The following is a 16161-nucleotide window of genomic DNA, read 5'->3' on the forward strand; positions in this document are numbered from 1 at the left end:
TCGGTTCAAACCAGCATGATCTGTAGTTCCATCCTACATGTTTGATTGGGCTATTGTGAGCACGGCACATCACTGTGGGCCAGGACTGACGTACAGACAGGGGTGTTTAAGAAAGAACTGCAGATGCTGGAAAAATCGAAGGTAGACAAAAATGCTGGAGAAACTCAGCGGGTGAGGCAGCATCTATGGAGCCAAGGAATAGGCGAAGTTTCGGGTCGAGACCCTTCTTCAGACTAATATGGGGGTGGGTGGGCGGGGAAAATAAAGGAAGAGGCGGAGACACTGGGCTGTGGGAGAGCTTTGAAGGGGAGGGGAAGAGGGAGAAAGCAAGGACTACCTGAAATTGGAGAATTCAATGTTCATACCGCTGGGGTGTAAACTACCCGTGAAATATGAGGTGCTGCTCCTCCAATTTGCGGTGGTCCTCACTCTGGCCATGGAGGAGGCCCAGGACAGGAAGGTTGGATTCGGAATGGGATGGGGAGTTGAGGTGCTGAGCCAAAGGAGATCAGGTTGGTTATTGCGAACCGAGCGGAGGTGTCGGGCGAAGCGATCGCCAAGCCTGCGGTTCGTCTCACCGATGTAGAGCAGTTGACATCTGGAACAGCGGATGCAATAGATGAGGTTGGAGGAGGTGCAGGTGAACCTCTGCCTCACCTGGAAAGGCTGCTCGGGTCTTGGATGGAGTCGAGGGGGGAGGTAAAGCGACAAGAGGGTGGTGTGTGTTTGACACAATGAAGCAGTAGTTTGCAATGCAGAAACAAGGAACTGCAGATGCTGGATCACGAAAGAAGGCTGGAGTAATTTAGCGGGTCAGGCAGCACCTCTGCAGAACATGGATAGGTGACGTTTCAGGTCGGGACCCTTCTTCAGACAATGGGTGTGGGGGTGGGGGGGGGGGGGGGGAGGGGTAACGAAGCTGGAAGAGATGAGAGGCAATAACTTTTAGAATTTAGAGATACAGCGCGGAAACAGGCTCTTTGGCCCATCAAGTTCATGCGACCAGAGATCACCGTACACTGGCTCTATCCTACAAGGGATAATTTACAATTTTGCTGAAGTCAATTAACTTCCTTAGAAGAGTTAGGAAGTTTGAAATGTTCCCTACAACTCTCACCAACTTCCACAGATGCACCATAGAAAGCATTTTATCAGGATGCATCGCAGCTTAGTTTGGGAACAGCACCATCCAAGACCGCAAGAAATTGCAGCAAATTGTGGACGCAGCCCAGACCATCACACAAACCAACCTCCCTTCCATTGACTCCATTTATACCTCATGTTGCCTCTGCAAGGCCAGCAGCGTAATCCAGGACGAGTCGCACCCCGGCCACTCCCTCTTCTCCCCTCTCACATCAGGCAAATGGTATAAATGTGTGAAAACGCACACCTCCAGATTCAGGGACAGTTTCTTCCCAGCTGTTATCAGGCAACTGAACCATCCTACGAACAACCAGATTTCCGAGCAGAACTACTATCTACCTCATTGGTGACCCTTGGACTATCCTTGATTGGTCTTTGCTGGGTTTACCTTGCACTAAACGTTATTCCCTTATCATGTATCTGTACACTGTAAATGGATCGATTGTAATCATGTATTGTCTTTCTGCTGACTGGATAGCATGCAACAAAAACTTTTCACTGTACCTTGGTACACGTAACAATAAACTAAACTGATGTCAACCTATGAGCCTGCATGTCTCTGGAATGTGGGAGGAGACCAGAGCACTTGGAGAAAACCCACGTGGTCGCAGGAAGAACCTGTTTCCCCCCAGTCGGTAACTCACTTGAATTCTTAAGGGATTGGTCAGGCTAGATGCAGGAAAAATGTTCCAGATGTTGGGGGAGTCCAGAACCAGGGGTCAGTGTAGGAATAAGGGGTAGGCCATATAGGACTGAGATGGGGAAAATCATTTTCAGCCAGAGTGTTGTGAATCTGTGGAATTCTCTGCCACAGAAGGCAGTGGAGGCCAATTCACTGGATGTTTTCAAGAGAGAGTTAGATATATCTCTTCGGGCTGATGGAATCAAGGGATGTGGGGTGAAAGCAGAAACAGGGTACTGATTTTGGATGATCAGCCATGATCATATTGAATGGCGGTCGCAGGCTCGAGAGTAAAAAGTGTTTTATTTGCCATATGTCCCAGAGAGAACAATTAAATTTGTACTTGCAGCAGCACAACAGAATATGTAAACATAGTGCACTGTAAACAATATAATAACGAGGGAGAAAAAAAATAAGTTTGTGAATATATACACATACTCACAAATACACACACACACACACACACACAAATATATTACGCGCACACATTCGTACATACAAAAAAGCAAACAATAATAGTATAATAATAACAATAATAGTCTGTTCTAGTTCAGAGCTTATTTGAGGTTGCCGTGTTTAATAGCCTAATGGCTCAAGGGAAGAAGCTGCTCCTGAACCTGGACGCTACAGTTTACAGGCTCCTGTACCTTTTTCCAGATGACGGGTGAAATGAGTCTCTGATGATGCTGGCTGCCTTTTTGAGGCAGCGACTCCGGTAAATCCCTTTGATGGTGGGGAGGTCAGAGCCGGTGATGGACTGGGCAGTGTTCACCACTCCTGCGTATTCCTGCACCTATTTTCCATGGTTTTAAGCTGTCTGATCTGCTGAGTTACTTCAAGTTATTTTTTAATGTCGAACATATATTTATAGGGTTAAAGAGTTTAAGAAGGAACTGCAGATGCTGGAAATTCGAAGGTAGACAAAAGTGCTGGAGAAACTCAGCGGGTGCAGCAGCATCTATGGAGCGAAGGAAATAGGCAACATTTCGGGCCGAAACCAACGTTGCCTATTTCCTTCGCTCTATAGGGTTATCTGTGTCTACGTGCCTGCGATGCTGCAGTGAGCAAGATTTTCATTGTTTCTTTGAGTTTTGTTTATTATTGGGGCCTGTGTAAAAGCTGGAGCCTGGGACGACGGAGCCCGCGGCCTGTGTCACATGGAGACAGAGGTTGCACCACCGGGAATGAAGGAGGACCCAACGTGGGGGGAACGCCGTGAGGGAGGGGGCGGAGAACAAAGAGGAGCCGGCGATGGGGGCAGAACAAAGTAGGACGGCATGGCGTACTTTGTTTCCCCCTTGACGTCGGTCTGAAGAAGGGTCTCAACCCAAAACATCACCCATTCCTTCTCTCAAGAGAAGCTGCCTGTCCCGCTGAGTTACTCCAGCATTTTGTGTCTATCATAGAGTCAGAGAGTGATACAGTGTGGGATCAACTTGCCCACACCAGCCAACAATGTCCCAGCTACACTAATCCCACCTGCCCACGTTTGGTCCATATCCCTCCAAACCTGTCCTATCCATGTAGGATATCCATGTAGGATATCCAGGATAGACTCAGCGGCACAGGCAGCATCTCTGGAGAGAAGGAATGGATGGCGGTTCGGGTCGGACCCTCCTTCAGATATGAAGAAGGGTCTCAACCTGAGACATCACCCATTCCTTCTCTCCAGAGATGCTGCCCAAATATGATATCTTTGATGCTGCCCAAAGATTATAGGGGAGCTCCTCTATAATCTTTGATGCTGCCTGTCCCGCTGTGCTACTCCAACATTTTGTGTCTACCTTCGATTTAAACCAGCATCTGCAGTTCCTTCCTGCACATAGAATATGCATATCTTGCATATTATCTTGCACTGCCACTATCACCCATATTGAGAATGCATGCAATCCCACAATGTTTGCACAAGTCAGTGAGGTGAGTGTCAGATGCAGAAGCAGCGCCCGCGTGCTGATTGACAGGTGGGGGTCCCAGGGCCCGCGCACGCGCATCGCGGGCCAGCCCAGCGAGCAGCCGGTCGGCCGGGAATAGAGACGCGCATGCGCGGCACGGTTTTCCTCTCCCCCTCCCTCGGAGCCGGCGCGGAGGAGCGCATGCGCGCGGGCTCAGGATGGAATGCCGGGGGGATGGGGAGGTCGTGGGCACAACTGTGTGAAGGCGGGTTTAAGTACAACGCGCCTGCGCACAACTGGAGGGGTGCCGGCCGTGGGAGAGAGGGCATGCGCAGTGCCGAGTGTTGACGCCAGAGAGGCAGTGGGCATGCGCACTGCCGAGCGCCGGCAGCGGTGGGGAGGGAGCACGCCTGTTCGTGGCCGGCCCACCGTGGAAGCGGGAGCGCGCGTGTGGTGGCCTCTGAGGGAGGAGGTGGGTGCGCGCGGCCGCGCTGACCCCGGGACCTCCCCCCCCCCCCCCCCGGACCCGCGACCCCGGTGGATCAGCCCGCCTGCTGCGGCCGGTTGCTGGGGTAACGGCCAGGCCTCGGCCCGCTGCCCGCGGCCTGGGGACCGGGTAAGGGGCGAGGGCGGAGAGGGAGGGAGGGAGCCGGGCCTCCCCCTCCCCTGCAGCCTCCACCGGGAGGCCGTGACCCTCACCATCTCATCCCCGATGCCGGCCCTCCCTCCCCATCTGATGCTTCCCTCCATCTCCCCGACCTCTCCCCATGTCTCTGCCCGGTCTGACACTTCCCCGACCCATCACCTGCCCGTCATCCATCACCTGCCCGCACACCCTTCCCATATCATCCCTTCCCGTACCAACCATTCCCATAACTCCCCTTCACATATCAACCTTTTCCCGTGTCATCCCTTCCCGTATCTTCCCTTCCCGTATCATCCCTTCCCGTATCTTCCCTTCCCGTATCATCCCTTCCGTATCAACCCTTCCCATATCATAGAAACATAGAAAATAGGCGCAGGACTAGGCCATTTGGCCCTTTGAGCCTGCACCGCCATTCAATATGATCATTGCTGATCATCCAACTCAGTATCCTGTACCTGCCTTCTCTCCATACGCCCTGATCCCTTTAGCCACAAAGGCCACATCTAACTCCCTCTTAAATCTAGTCAATGAACTGGCCTCAACTGCCTTCTGTGGCAGAGAATTCCACAGATTCACCACTCTCTGTGTGAAAAAGGCTTGTCTCATCTCTGTCCTAAAAGACTTCCCCCTTATCCTTAAACTGTGACCCCTTGTTCTGGACTTCCCCAACATCGGGAACAATCTTCCTGCATCTAGCCTGTCCATCCCTTCCCGTACCAACCATTCCCATAACTACCATTCCCATTCCAACCAATCCCATATCAACCCTTCCCGTATCATCACTTCCCGTACCAACCCTGTCCACATCATCCCTTCTTGTACCAACTCTTCCCCTCTGCATGCCTTCTCCCCCCCATCTGATACTTCCCCTGCCCGCCCCCCCATCCTCTGCTAGCCACAGTCTTTCCGTGCCTACCCTTCCCCCCATCTCCATTCCCAATCTGACACTTCACCTGCCAGTCACACCCTTTCTATGCCAACCTTCCCCTTCCCGTGCCAACCCTTCCTCTTCCAATGCCAACCTTTCCCATGCCACCCCCTCTTCCTGTGCCAACCCTTTCCCTTCATGTACAAACACTTGCGCCCATCTCTCTGCCCAGTCTGACACTTCACCTGCCTGCCCCTCATCCCCTGCCACCACCGCTCGTTCTGTACCAACTCTTCCCCTTCCCATAATAGACACAAAATGCTGGAGTAACTCAGAGGGACAGGCAGCATCTCTGGAGAGAAGGAATGCGTGGCGTTTCAGACTGAAGAAGGGTCTCGACCTGAAACGTCATCCATTCCTTCTCTCCAGAGATTCAAATTTCAGCATTTGCAGTTGTTTGTGTGTCCAAGAATATTGACAATTTGACAAATATGCTTATAATGTTATGATTAACTATTTCTTTTCAGAAAAGTTGTCTAGATGTAGGATGTATTTTCTGGAGTTTAAATGTGACCTGATCGAGGCAATAAAATGATATTGAGATTCATAGAACAGTTCAACACAGAAACACAACCTTTGGCCCATCATGTCCACACTGACTGTGATACCAGTCGAAACTAATCCCATCTGACTGCACGTGGTCTGCATGCCTCTATTCCCTACCTGTTTGTGCGTCTGACTAAATCCCTCTTAAACATTGCTATTGTGTCTGCTTTTGTCACCTCAACTGACAACACACTCTAGGCATTTACCACTCCGTGTGTAAAATTAACCTGCCGCACCAATCCCCTTTAAACTTTCCATCTCTCACCTTACACTTTTAGTTGAGTTTAGAGATACAGCGTGGTAACAGGCCCTTCGACCTACTGAGTCCGTGCCGACCAGCGATCACCCTGCACACCAGCACTATCCTGCACTCCAAGGACAATTTATAATTCTTACCAAAGCCAATTAACCTACAAACCTGCACGCTTTTGGAGTGTGGGAGGAAACCGGAGCATCCGGGGAAATCCCATGTGATCACAGGGAGAATGTACAGACAAGCACCCTTAATCAGGATCGAACCTGGGTCTCCAGCGCTGTCAGGCAGCAATTCTACCGCTGCGCTACCATGCTGCCCTGTGCCCTCTAGTATTTGATATTTCCACACAGGAGCAAAAAGACAGCGATTAGCTAACCTATCTACACCTCCCATAATTTAATTACGAGGTTGCCCTTCATTCAGCCTCTGATTCTCCAGAGGATTCATTGTGGAGAAGGTGTTTCTGCTGGAGGGAGTTCCAGCAACTGCATGTTTAAAAATAAAACTTGGCTATTTAGATGGAAAGTCAAGAGGACTTGGATATCAAAATATGGGATTTTATTAATGAGAAGGCTGTTCTTGATGAATCAGTTATAGAGTCACAGAGTCATACAGCGTGGAAACAGGCCCTTTGCCCCAACCTACCCACACCAACCAACATGTCCCATCTTCACTTGTCCCACCTGGCCCATATCCCTCTAAAACTGGCCTATCCATGTACCTGTCTAAATGTTTCTTAAAAGTTGCAATAGTACCTGCCTCAACTCCATACACCCACCACCCCTTTGTGTAAAAAAAAGTGACCCCTTAGGTTCCCATTAAATCTTAACCCCTCTCACCTTAAACCTATGAGTTTATGTTAAATGTATCAGTTAATGTTTTCCATACTGAAATTGACAGGTCATTGGTTTGAGGTGGTGGATGGCATTCAGATGTAGATCAGCCTTGATTCATTTAAATGATGGAGTAGGGTTGAGAGGCTGAATGATCTTTCCTGCTCACATGTTTGTTACTTTTTAAGTATGTGTGCTCAGAGTTAACGACTCCTAAAGATTTGAGGGAAAAAAAATGTTTCAAAGACATGTTTCCAGTGGATTTTCCAGGCTGTTGGTCATAATAGCCTTGGCAGTTTTATAGTGTGACTTGCAGCTGGCTGCACAATGGACTTGGTTCAAGTATTGCAACACGAGTGCCTTCAATCGCTAATGTGGAGATTCATATACTGTACTGGGTTAAGGAAAACCATTCCCAGCTGGAAGTTGCATTCAAAATTGAATTTGGCAAGTTAAAGGTAAAGGTAAAAGAGATGAACAAAGATTAAAAGTTGGTTAAAGCTTAAAAAAAAGTTTTAAAGCGGGGCAGGTTTTTTTTACACAGAGTGGTGAGTGCCTGGAATGTACTGTTGGGGTGGTGGTGGTTACGATAGTGGCATTTATGAGATTTTTGGCTAGGCACCTGGTTATGTATGGAATGGAGGGACATGGATTATGTGCAGACAGATAATAGTTCAATCAATTACTCAATGATACTTCATTGTCACATGTACACCTAAGAATACAAATTATTTGTATTCGCATACAATACACTAACTATGCAAAGAGTCGCCACAAATCTGGCACCAACAAAGTTACAAAAGTACTCATTAGAGTCCCGATGGTGTCTTCCCCCTCCCCCCATGCCAGCTCTCTTTATGTTCTCAGCTGCCATCATATTCTATACAAACATAGTGGGCCGAAGGGCCTGTTCCTGTGCTGCACTGTGCTATGTCAGAAAATGTGAGCAAATAGATTAGATTCAGACATTGAATGAAGACTTTCAGCAGATGATGAAATGGTGTCACCAAACAAATCTATTTTACAACTCTAAAAATGAAGAATAACCTGCTCTCTCAATTCGTAAAAAAACATTATGAAAAGAGCTGCCGGTCTCAGGAAGATTACACTGAATGTTTCCTTGCGGTGTGGACTTGGAGTTGTGCTGATCCTTGGCTCTTTCAAAATTTCCAGGGCTGGAGCACATCGGGTCTTTTCGCTTATTAATTGTTTTTTAAATCATCACGGCAGTCGCTCGGGATTGAGGCTGACTTGAGGTTGACACTCCAGTGTCGCCGGTTCCGAGGTTCCGAGTCAAATACAGAGTCTACCACAAGTTGGGTAGATATCAGTCCTTTCAGGTGAGGCAGAGGTTCACTTGCACCTCCTCCAACCTCATCTATTGTACCTGCTGTTCCAGCTGTAGACTCCTATATATTGGCAAGACTAAGCGCAGGCTCGGCAATTGTTTCGCTGAACACCTCCACTCAGTCCGCCGAGGCCAACGTGACCTCCTGGTTGCTAAACACTCTCACTCCCTCTCCCATTCCCACACTGACCTTTCTGTCCTTGGCCTCCCCCACTATCAGAGTGAGGCCCAGCGCAAATTGGAGGAACAGCACCTCGGGCAGCTTACAACCCAGTGGTATGAATATTGATTTCTCTAACTTCAAGTAACCCTTACTTTCCTTCTCTCTCCATCCCTCTCCCATCTTAGTTATCTGAACAGTTTCACTGTCCTGATTAATTTTATTGATTGTAGCCTTGTTGTCACCTTCACCTCAATCAACCGTTCTACATTTCCTTGATAATTGTCTGCTTTGATTTGTCAAACCTTATCCTTTCATATCGCTAGTCTCCCTCTCCCCTGACTCATTCTGAAGAAGGCTCTCGACCCAAAATGTCACCGATTCCTTCTCTCCAGAGATGCCGCCTGTTCCGCTGTTACTCCGGCATTTTGTGTCTATCTTGGGTTTAGCTAATGATTGACAAAGTTTGTTTGAGATATTCTGTTCTCCTACTTCTGCATGGCCTCTCAAGCTCCCACCAGAGAGAGATGGCCTCCACGAGCCACCATCAGCGCATTCCCCGAAGTTTGTTCTCTATTTAATTGGTCACGGACTAGCGATTCCCATGAGTCAACGAGGATGTTATTTTCTTCAAGACATTGAGAACCACCCTGAAGCGTTTTCTGTGCATCCCCTGCTGTGACAAAGCTCAGTGCGGGCATGTAGTGAAAGGCAGGCAGACGGTGTGACCAGCCAAGTGGTGCTAGCTCAGTGTAATTAGAGTCTCAAGGCTGGAGACGTTGCCATGGGTGAGAATTCGAACACTGGGTTACTTATCCTGCCAATCTCTTTCGGAGTTTGTTGGGTCCACATTAGTGGTAGGCTATCGACGATTCAAGGTGCCAACTGCAGCAGCCCATGTCTCTGAAGCAGACACAAAATGCTGCAGTAACTCAGTGGGCCAGGCAGCAACGTTTCAGGTTGAGACTCTTCAGTCTGAAGGAAGGATCTGAAGAAGGATCGCGACCTGAAACGTTACCTATTCCTTTTCTCCAGAGATGCTGCCTGACCTGCTGAGTTACTCCAGCATTTTGTGTCTATCCTCGGCATAAACGAGCATCTGCAGTTCCTTCCTACTACACATGTCTCTGAAGCATATGCAGAAGGGTGTAGATCACACGGCCAGATGGGCTGGGACTGGGTGTGAGATCTTCATCTTCAAGACTTTCCTCGAGTGGATGAAGCCAGCTCTGGTTGACTGGAGGCAGTGGTGTCATCATTTTCTGCTTTCTCTGAGAGTCTGCTCCTGAGATCCATGTCTTACAAGGTCTTGTGGGGGATGGGCACAATGTTTATCACCAACTTCAGGTTGGCAGATGACTCTTGTGTAGGAAGGAACTGCAGATGCCGGTTTACACCGAAGGTTGACACAAGATGCTGGAGTAGCAACGGGACAGGCAGCATCTCTGGAGAGAAGGAATAGGTGATGTTACAGGTCGAGAGCCTTCTTCAGACTGAGAGTCAGGGGATAGGGAGACACAGAGATATGAAAGGGACCTAGATCAAGGAAAATATAGCTATGCGAAAGGTACAACGAGGCATACAATCAGTACAATTTAATCAGGGGGACAGTAAAACTAGTTGGGAGAACTAGGACGAGGAGGGTTGGAGAAAGAGAGAAAGTAAAAGGGTTACTAAAATTAAGAGAAGTTATTATTCATTCCGCTGGGTTGTAGCTTCTTGTGTCTATCTTTGGTAGAGGAGTGTTGTTTCATAGATGATTGTAAAGCGTATTCTCTGCATTCTCTGAATAAGTCAATGATACCGGCATCTGCAGTTCTTTCCTACACAGCGGTGACTTGGAATTCAGTCCTGGAGTGAACAACTCCTGTTTGTGTTTGGTGACACACACATTATTCTGGAGTAACTCAGCGGGTCAGGCAGCATCTCTGGAGAAAAGGAATAGGTAACGTTTCAGGTTGCGATCCTTCTTCAGACCTGTTTTTGCCCAGAATTTATGTTTGGTGCATGGGACGTTACGCGTTAGTGCATGGACAGAGGAGTTTTGAATGTCCTATGTTTTAAAGGCAGCTGAATATAGAGCATGTGTATATACAGTAGATAGATACAAAATGCTTGAGTAACTCAACTGGACAGGCAGCATCTCTGGATAGAAGGATTGGGTGACATTTTGGGTCGAGACCTTCAAATTGAGAGTCAGGGGAAGGGAGACACAGAGATATGGAAGGGTATGATGTGAAAACAAGACATCAAAGGGGACGATGATCAAGGAATGTAGAATAGATCGTTGCTAGCTAGGGGTAGGTGACAATGAAGCATACAAAGATAAAATTTAATCAAGAGGACAGTTGGACTGGTTGGAGAGCTAGGATGGTGGGTGGATGGAGAGAGAGAGAAAGCAAGGGTTACTTGAATTTAGCAAAGTCGATAGCACACCACTGGGTTGTAAGCTGCCCATACATACAGGTTAGCGACAGAGGTCGATCACTCAGCCTTGCAAGTTTGCATCCCCGTTCAATAAGATCATGGCTGATATGATTGTAAAGTAAGCCCTCCATTCCCACCTACCCCAGTAGCATTTCATCCTTTGCCAGGCAATCTCCTGCCGTAAACCCGCGCTCCTCCTTACCTTCATGTCCTTAGCAACTGCACCTTCAGCACCTTTATCCAAGTCCATAAATTAATTATAGAACAGTGAGATCCCATCAATCCCACTCGTTACATCTTATGCTGGAATGGTTAGCAAAGATATAGATGGCATTATCAACAGCAGATGAGTCGGTAGACTGATTGATACCCTATTAGCAAAAGTGATGTCAGAGTGAAATTTTTTGTGTTGCATACCATGCACAATGTATGCAAAGAGTCGCCACGTACAGGGCACCAACAAGGTTACAAAGCAGTCCTCAATGGTCCCTCTGTTTTTGCCCCTCCCCCCACCACGCAGTGTCCTTTGTTTTCAGTGCCCCCCACCCCCCCACACTGGGTCCCTCTGTTCCCGGCGGCCTCCTCACGCCGGGTCCCTCTTTGTTCTGTCGGCGGCCCCCCATGCTGGGTCCCTCTTTGTTCTACCTGCCCCCCAACGCTGGGCCCCTTTTGTTCTTTGTGAGGCAGGGGCAGAGTTGCTGATGTGAGTGGAAGTATAAATACTCGGTCTTGGTGTTGGAACGCACTGGAGCTCGGAATTGTTAACCGGGATCAAAGATGACGGCAAAGTTGATCAGATTGCTTGTTTTCAGAGCGTTGCCAGGTACAGGAATGTAGTCAGGCAACAATGGCTAACATAATTTTTGTCAATTACATTTTAAATCCATGTATCCTAATTTGCCAGCTGTTTTTGCTATACAAAATTTCAACCGATAAATTAGACTTTGAGAGCTGAGCAGTAAAAATGTGTTTTTGTTATATGGTGGGGAGATTAATAAAGGCATAAATTTCCACATGGCGCACAACTGGAATGCAGATTTATTCAGATGCTATCGTAGCATATAAAAATGTAGCCAGCAGCAATGAAAAAGTTGTAAAACTTCTCTTGCTGATTAATTTAAACATGGTGTTAAATTAAGATTGTGCGAAAAGATAAAGCAATTAAGTAGCTTAATTAGTTACAGATGAAACATTTTTGCAATATTCTTACTGTGCTCTTAAATAATTTGGACTCTATTGGGTTAGGGAATTTGCAAATTACATTTTTTAGGCTATTTTATTCCCATTGGCTTTTTTCTAGAAAGCAGCAGCTTAATACTTGTTTTAATGTTGTTGCTGGTGGTAACTTCCCAAATTAATTATTCTTGTGATTTAAGCCACAGCGGTTGGCAATGTAGCCATAGGGATTCGTTGCCACAAAGCCTGAACCTTTGCTTCTCACTCTCCCTGCAACATCTGCCTGAGGTCTCTTGATCAGTAGGGGGAATTACCTATTTCTGGATAGAGTGGATGTGGACAGGATGCTTCCACTAGTGGGAGAGTCTAGGACCAGAGGCCAGAGCCTCAGAATAAAAGGATGTACCTTTAGAAAGGAAATGAGGAGGAATTTCTTTAGTCAGAGGGTGGTGAATCTGTGGAATTCATTGCCACAGACGGCTGTGGAGGCCAAGTCATTGGATATTTTTAAGGCGGTGATCGACAGATTCTTGATTGGTATGGGTATCAGGAGTTATAGGGCGAAGGCAGGAGAATGGGGTTGAGAGGAAAAGATAGATCAGCCATGGTTGAATGGCGGAGTAGATTTGATGGGCCAAATGGCCTAATTCTGCACCTATGCCAACTATGAACTTCCGCTCAGTGGGGTACTGAGCAAAGAATGGTCAAGACAGTTTTTTTTTTTACCGTCACCGTTTCCTTCGCTCCATAGATGCTGCCTCACCCGCTGAGTTTCTCCAGCATTTTTATCTACCAGCATTTTGTATGTATCTTTGGTATAATCCAGCATCTGCAGATCCTTTTTATTACAGAATTTGTGCTTACTGGTACCTGCAGAGTGGAAAGACAGTAATACTTGTGGTGTGACAAGGGGCCCATCCTATTTGCAGGTTGTTTCATCTTACGGGATACGCAGCATTTTCAATTTTCGGACTGTCAAATTGCTGAGGTGAGCTACTTCAGCATCGACCAGGCGTTGAATGTTGCACCTTCCTCATTGTACAGCCTTGCGAGAAATCACAGGGACATCTGGGGGATAGATTAGAAACAGCAGACAATGTAAGAACTGCTTTGGCAGCAGGTAATATCCTTCAGTGCCCGAGTGTAACATCTGAAGAAATGCTGATGGAACCCACTTGCTGCAGCTCTGCACACATGCACCTTGTTCAGCACCTACCACAGTGAACAAGTTTGTCTTCAGATATCTAACGATATTATAGTCACCTGGCCTTTTTGCTGTTACCAAACGGTAAATATATATAAAGAGAGTCAAGTCGAGAGAGTTTATTGTCATGTGTCCCAGATAGGACAATGAAATTCTTGCATTGCTGCAGCACAACAGGATATTGTAGTCAAATATACAGAGCAGATCAGTGTGTCCATATACCATAGAATATATATATATACACACATCAGTAAATAGATGAAGTGCAATAGGTTGTTATAGTTCATAGTTTGTTTGAAATTGAGTTTAATGGTCTGATGGCCGTGGGGAAGAAGCTGTTCCTGAATCTGGATGTTGCAGATTTCAGGCTCCTGTACCGTCTACCCGATGGCAGCGGAGGGATGAGTGTGTGGCCAGGATGGTGTGGGTCCTTGATGATGCTGGCAGCCTTTTTGAGGCAGAAGATATTGAATGTTGAAGATACCATGGAAACGAGGAACCACAGATGCTGGTTTACCAAGGGAAGACACAAAAAGCTTGCATCCCTGGAGAGCATGGATAGCTGGCTTTTCGGGTCGGGACTGAATGCAGGGGTGAGGGAAAGAAAGCTAGAAGAGCATTTGTCGTAGTTTGTCATTGTGGCTTATTATTGCTGTCATGTGTACGGAAGTACAGTGAAAAGCTTTTTTGGTGCGTGCTATCCAGTCATGAAAAAGGCTGTACATCATTACAATCTTGTGTAGTTACAAGAAAAGGGGACTAACGTTCATTGCAAGATGAAGTCCAGTAAAGTCTGATTAAAATAGTCTGAGGGTCTCCAAGGAGGTAGAGGTTAGGTCAGGTGGTGATAGGATGTTTCAGTTGCCTGATAACTGCTGGGAAGAAACTGTCCCTGAATCTAGAGGTGTGCATTTTCCTACTTCTGTATTTCTTGCCTGACCGGGGTGAGACACGTATTTGATTATGCTGGTGGCCTTGCTGACGCAGCGTGAAGTAGATGGAGTCAATGGTGGCGGGGGGGTCAGGTCTGAAAAAGGGTCTTGAGCTGAAACATCACCCATTACTTCTCTCCAGGGCTCCTGCCTGCCCTGCTGAGTTACTCCTGCTTTTTGTGTCTGCCTTCAATGGAAGGGAGGTTGGTTGAGGGGCAGTCCAATGCATGGCAGGCGGTAGATGAACACAGGCAAGGGGGCGGGAGGGGTGTTGACAGGCAGATAATGTTTTAGAACTGACAATTAACATGTATTAATTTTCCAAGACCATTTCCTTGAATGTTTTTCAGCATCCCTGGGGGTGTCGGAAATGTCCATGGTCCTCTTTGCTTCAGTGGTGCGTGTTCGAGATGGCCTTCCTCTTTCTGCCTCGACAGATTACGAACACAATAAAGGAGTACAGGAAACCAAGAAGTATCTTAAAGTGCTGTCAAAAAAACTAGGCCATCTGCCTGATCGAAGCACTCTGAAAGATGTACACTACAACATACAGTAAGTTATTGATATTCCCTTGATATTTGCTTTAGAAGGGAACAAATAATTTTTTGAACGTTTATGTCCAGCATTTCCCAAGGCACTTTGCAACCAAAGAAAGGCCTTCAAAATTAAGTCGTCTTTGTCAATCAGACAAAGTTATCTCAAAAAGAGAATCTGATTTTGCTGCTGTTAAATGCAGGAACAGTGGGCCATTCAGCTCCAAACACCATGTAATTGATTTGCTTTTTGTTTCAAAACATCGCTCTTAACTTTAAAATGAACTGTTGTCCAAGTTACGATTGCCATTTGCAAAGGCCAGTTCCAATTTTCTGTAATAAGACATTCCAACTCTTATCCTCAATGTCTCAGACAATGAAGGCAAGAATGCCATATGCCTTCCTCACTGCCCTGTGTTCCCCTTTATGGGGAAGTATACGCTTGTACCCAAGGATTATTTGTGTAGGAATGAACTGCAGTTGCTGGTTTATACCGCAGATAGACACAAAATGCTGGAGTTACTCAACGGGTCAGGCAGCATCTCTCAAGAAGAGGAATAAGTGACATTTTGGGTTGAGACTCAGGAAGGGTCGGTGCAGACCCGGTGGGCCGAAGGGCTTGTTTCCTCGCTGTATCTCTAAACTAAACTAAACCGAAATGGGCTATCCTATCATTTGGTGTGTAGGAATTGTGACCAGGACATATCTTCATAGTGCCATCAGGATCCCTTTGAACCCAACCTGGATAGTTTGGTTTAATATCTCCATGTAATGCACCCTCTGCCCTGGAATAGTATTCTACGTTCCCAAGTCCTCAGCTGAGCTTTCACCTACATTTTGTGAACTGCCGAGAGCTAGCTTTAGAGGGATTAATAGCTGTTTAAGGGTGTTTGTATGTAGTGAGAAAAGAATCGCACGGCACTGCATTGCAGCCGTCAAAACGATTGATTGCAAGCCACATAAACAGAAACATGACTATGATTTAAGGACCCGTTTATATGTTATGTGGCTGAGGGTTTGCATTTCTTGCCTCCGTATGCACCATTTAATGTCCCCTGCTTTTGCTTATTTCCAAGAGAGCAAAGTTAACTTTGTGTACATCGTGTTTTGCAGAGCGAGATCAAATGTTATTGGTGCAAACAAATGGGGAAAAGCTGTATAAACCTAAATGGAGATTAATGTCTTCCGTTAAACACTTTGTTCAAACTTGTACACAGGTCAACGTCCGCCATGGGGTCAGTTGTGCTTTCATAGTGCATGGATTAGTCACTGTCTTTTATAAATTGTAGAGAGTAGTTGGCAGAGAACCGGAGATGTACATTTGGCCTCTTGTCTACTGGCACTTGTGTAAAATTATGTTGAAGCTGCTTTTGTTTGTTATACTGGTTGAAAACTGCTTTAAAATGAAACAAAGCTAGCTTTAACTATTGTTCAGTAAGTCCGTGCCTCCTAAAA

The 16161-nt window shown here is 46.8% G+C and overlaps 1 protein-coding gene across 3 annotated transcripts in view; it reads left to right on the plus strand.

The window, feature by feature from the left end:
* Positions 1-4012: 4012 nt before the first annotated feature.
* The window catches only part of sec22a (SEC22 homolog A, vesicle trafficking protein), a 57896-nt gene continuing 45747 nt past the window's right edge, over positions 4013-16161 (plus strand). The window contains exons 1-2 of one of the 3 annotated variants that reach the window (XM_033024869.1): positions 4013-4189; positions 14524-14725. In XM_033024869.1, the coding sequence (XP_032880760.1) occupies positions 14544-14725 (182 nt within the window). In that variant the 5' untranslated portion in view covers positions 4013-4189; positions 14524-14543. Of the gene's footprint in view, positions 4190-4237; positions 4334-12964; positions 13026-14523; positions 14726-16161 lie in introns of those variants that run through there. The other 2 variants (XM_033024870.1, XM_033024871.1) reach the window with 2 other exon arrangements.

Source organism: Amblyraja radiata, chromosome 7 (assembly GCF_010909765.2).
Source record: "Amblyraja radiata isolate CabotCenter1 chromosome 7, sAmbRad1.1.pri, whole genome shotgun sequence".
In the NCBI taxonomy this organism is placed as follows: Eukaryota; Metazoa; Chordata; class Chondrichthyes; order Rajiformes; family Rajidae; genus Amblyraja; species Amblyraja radiata.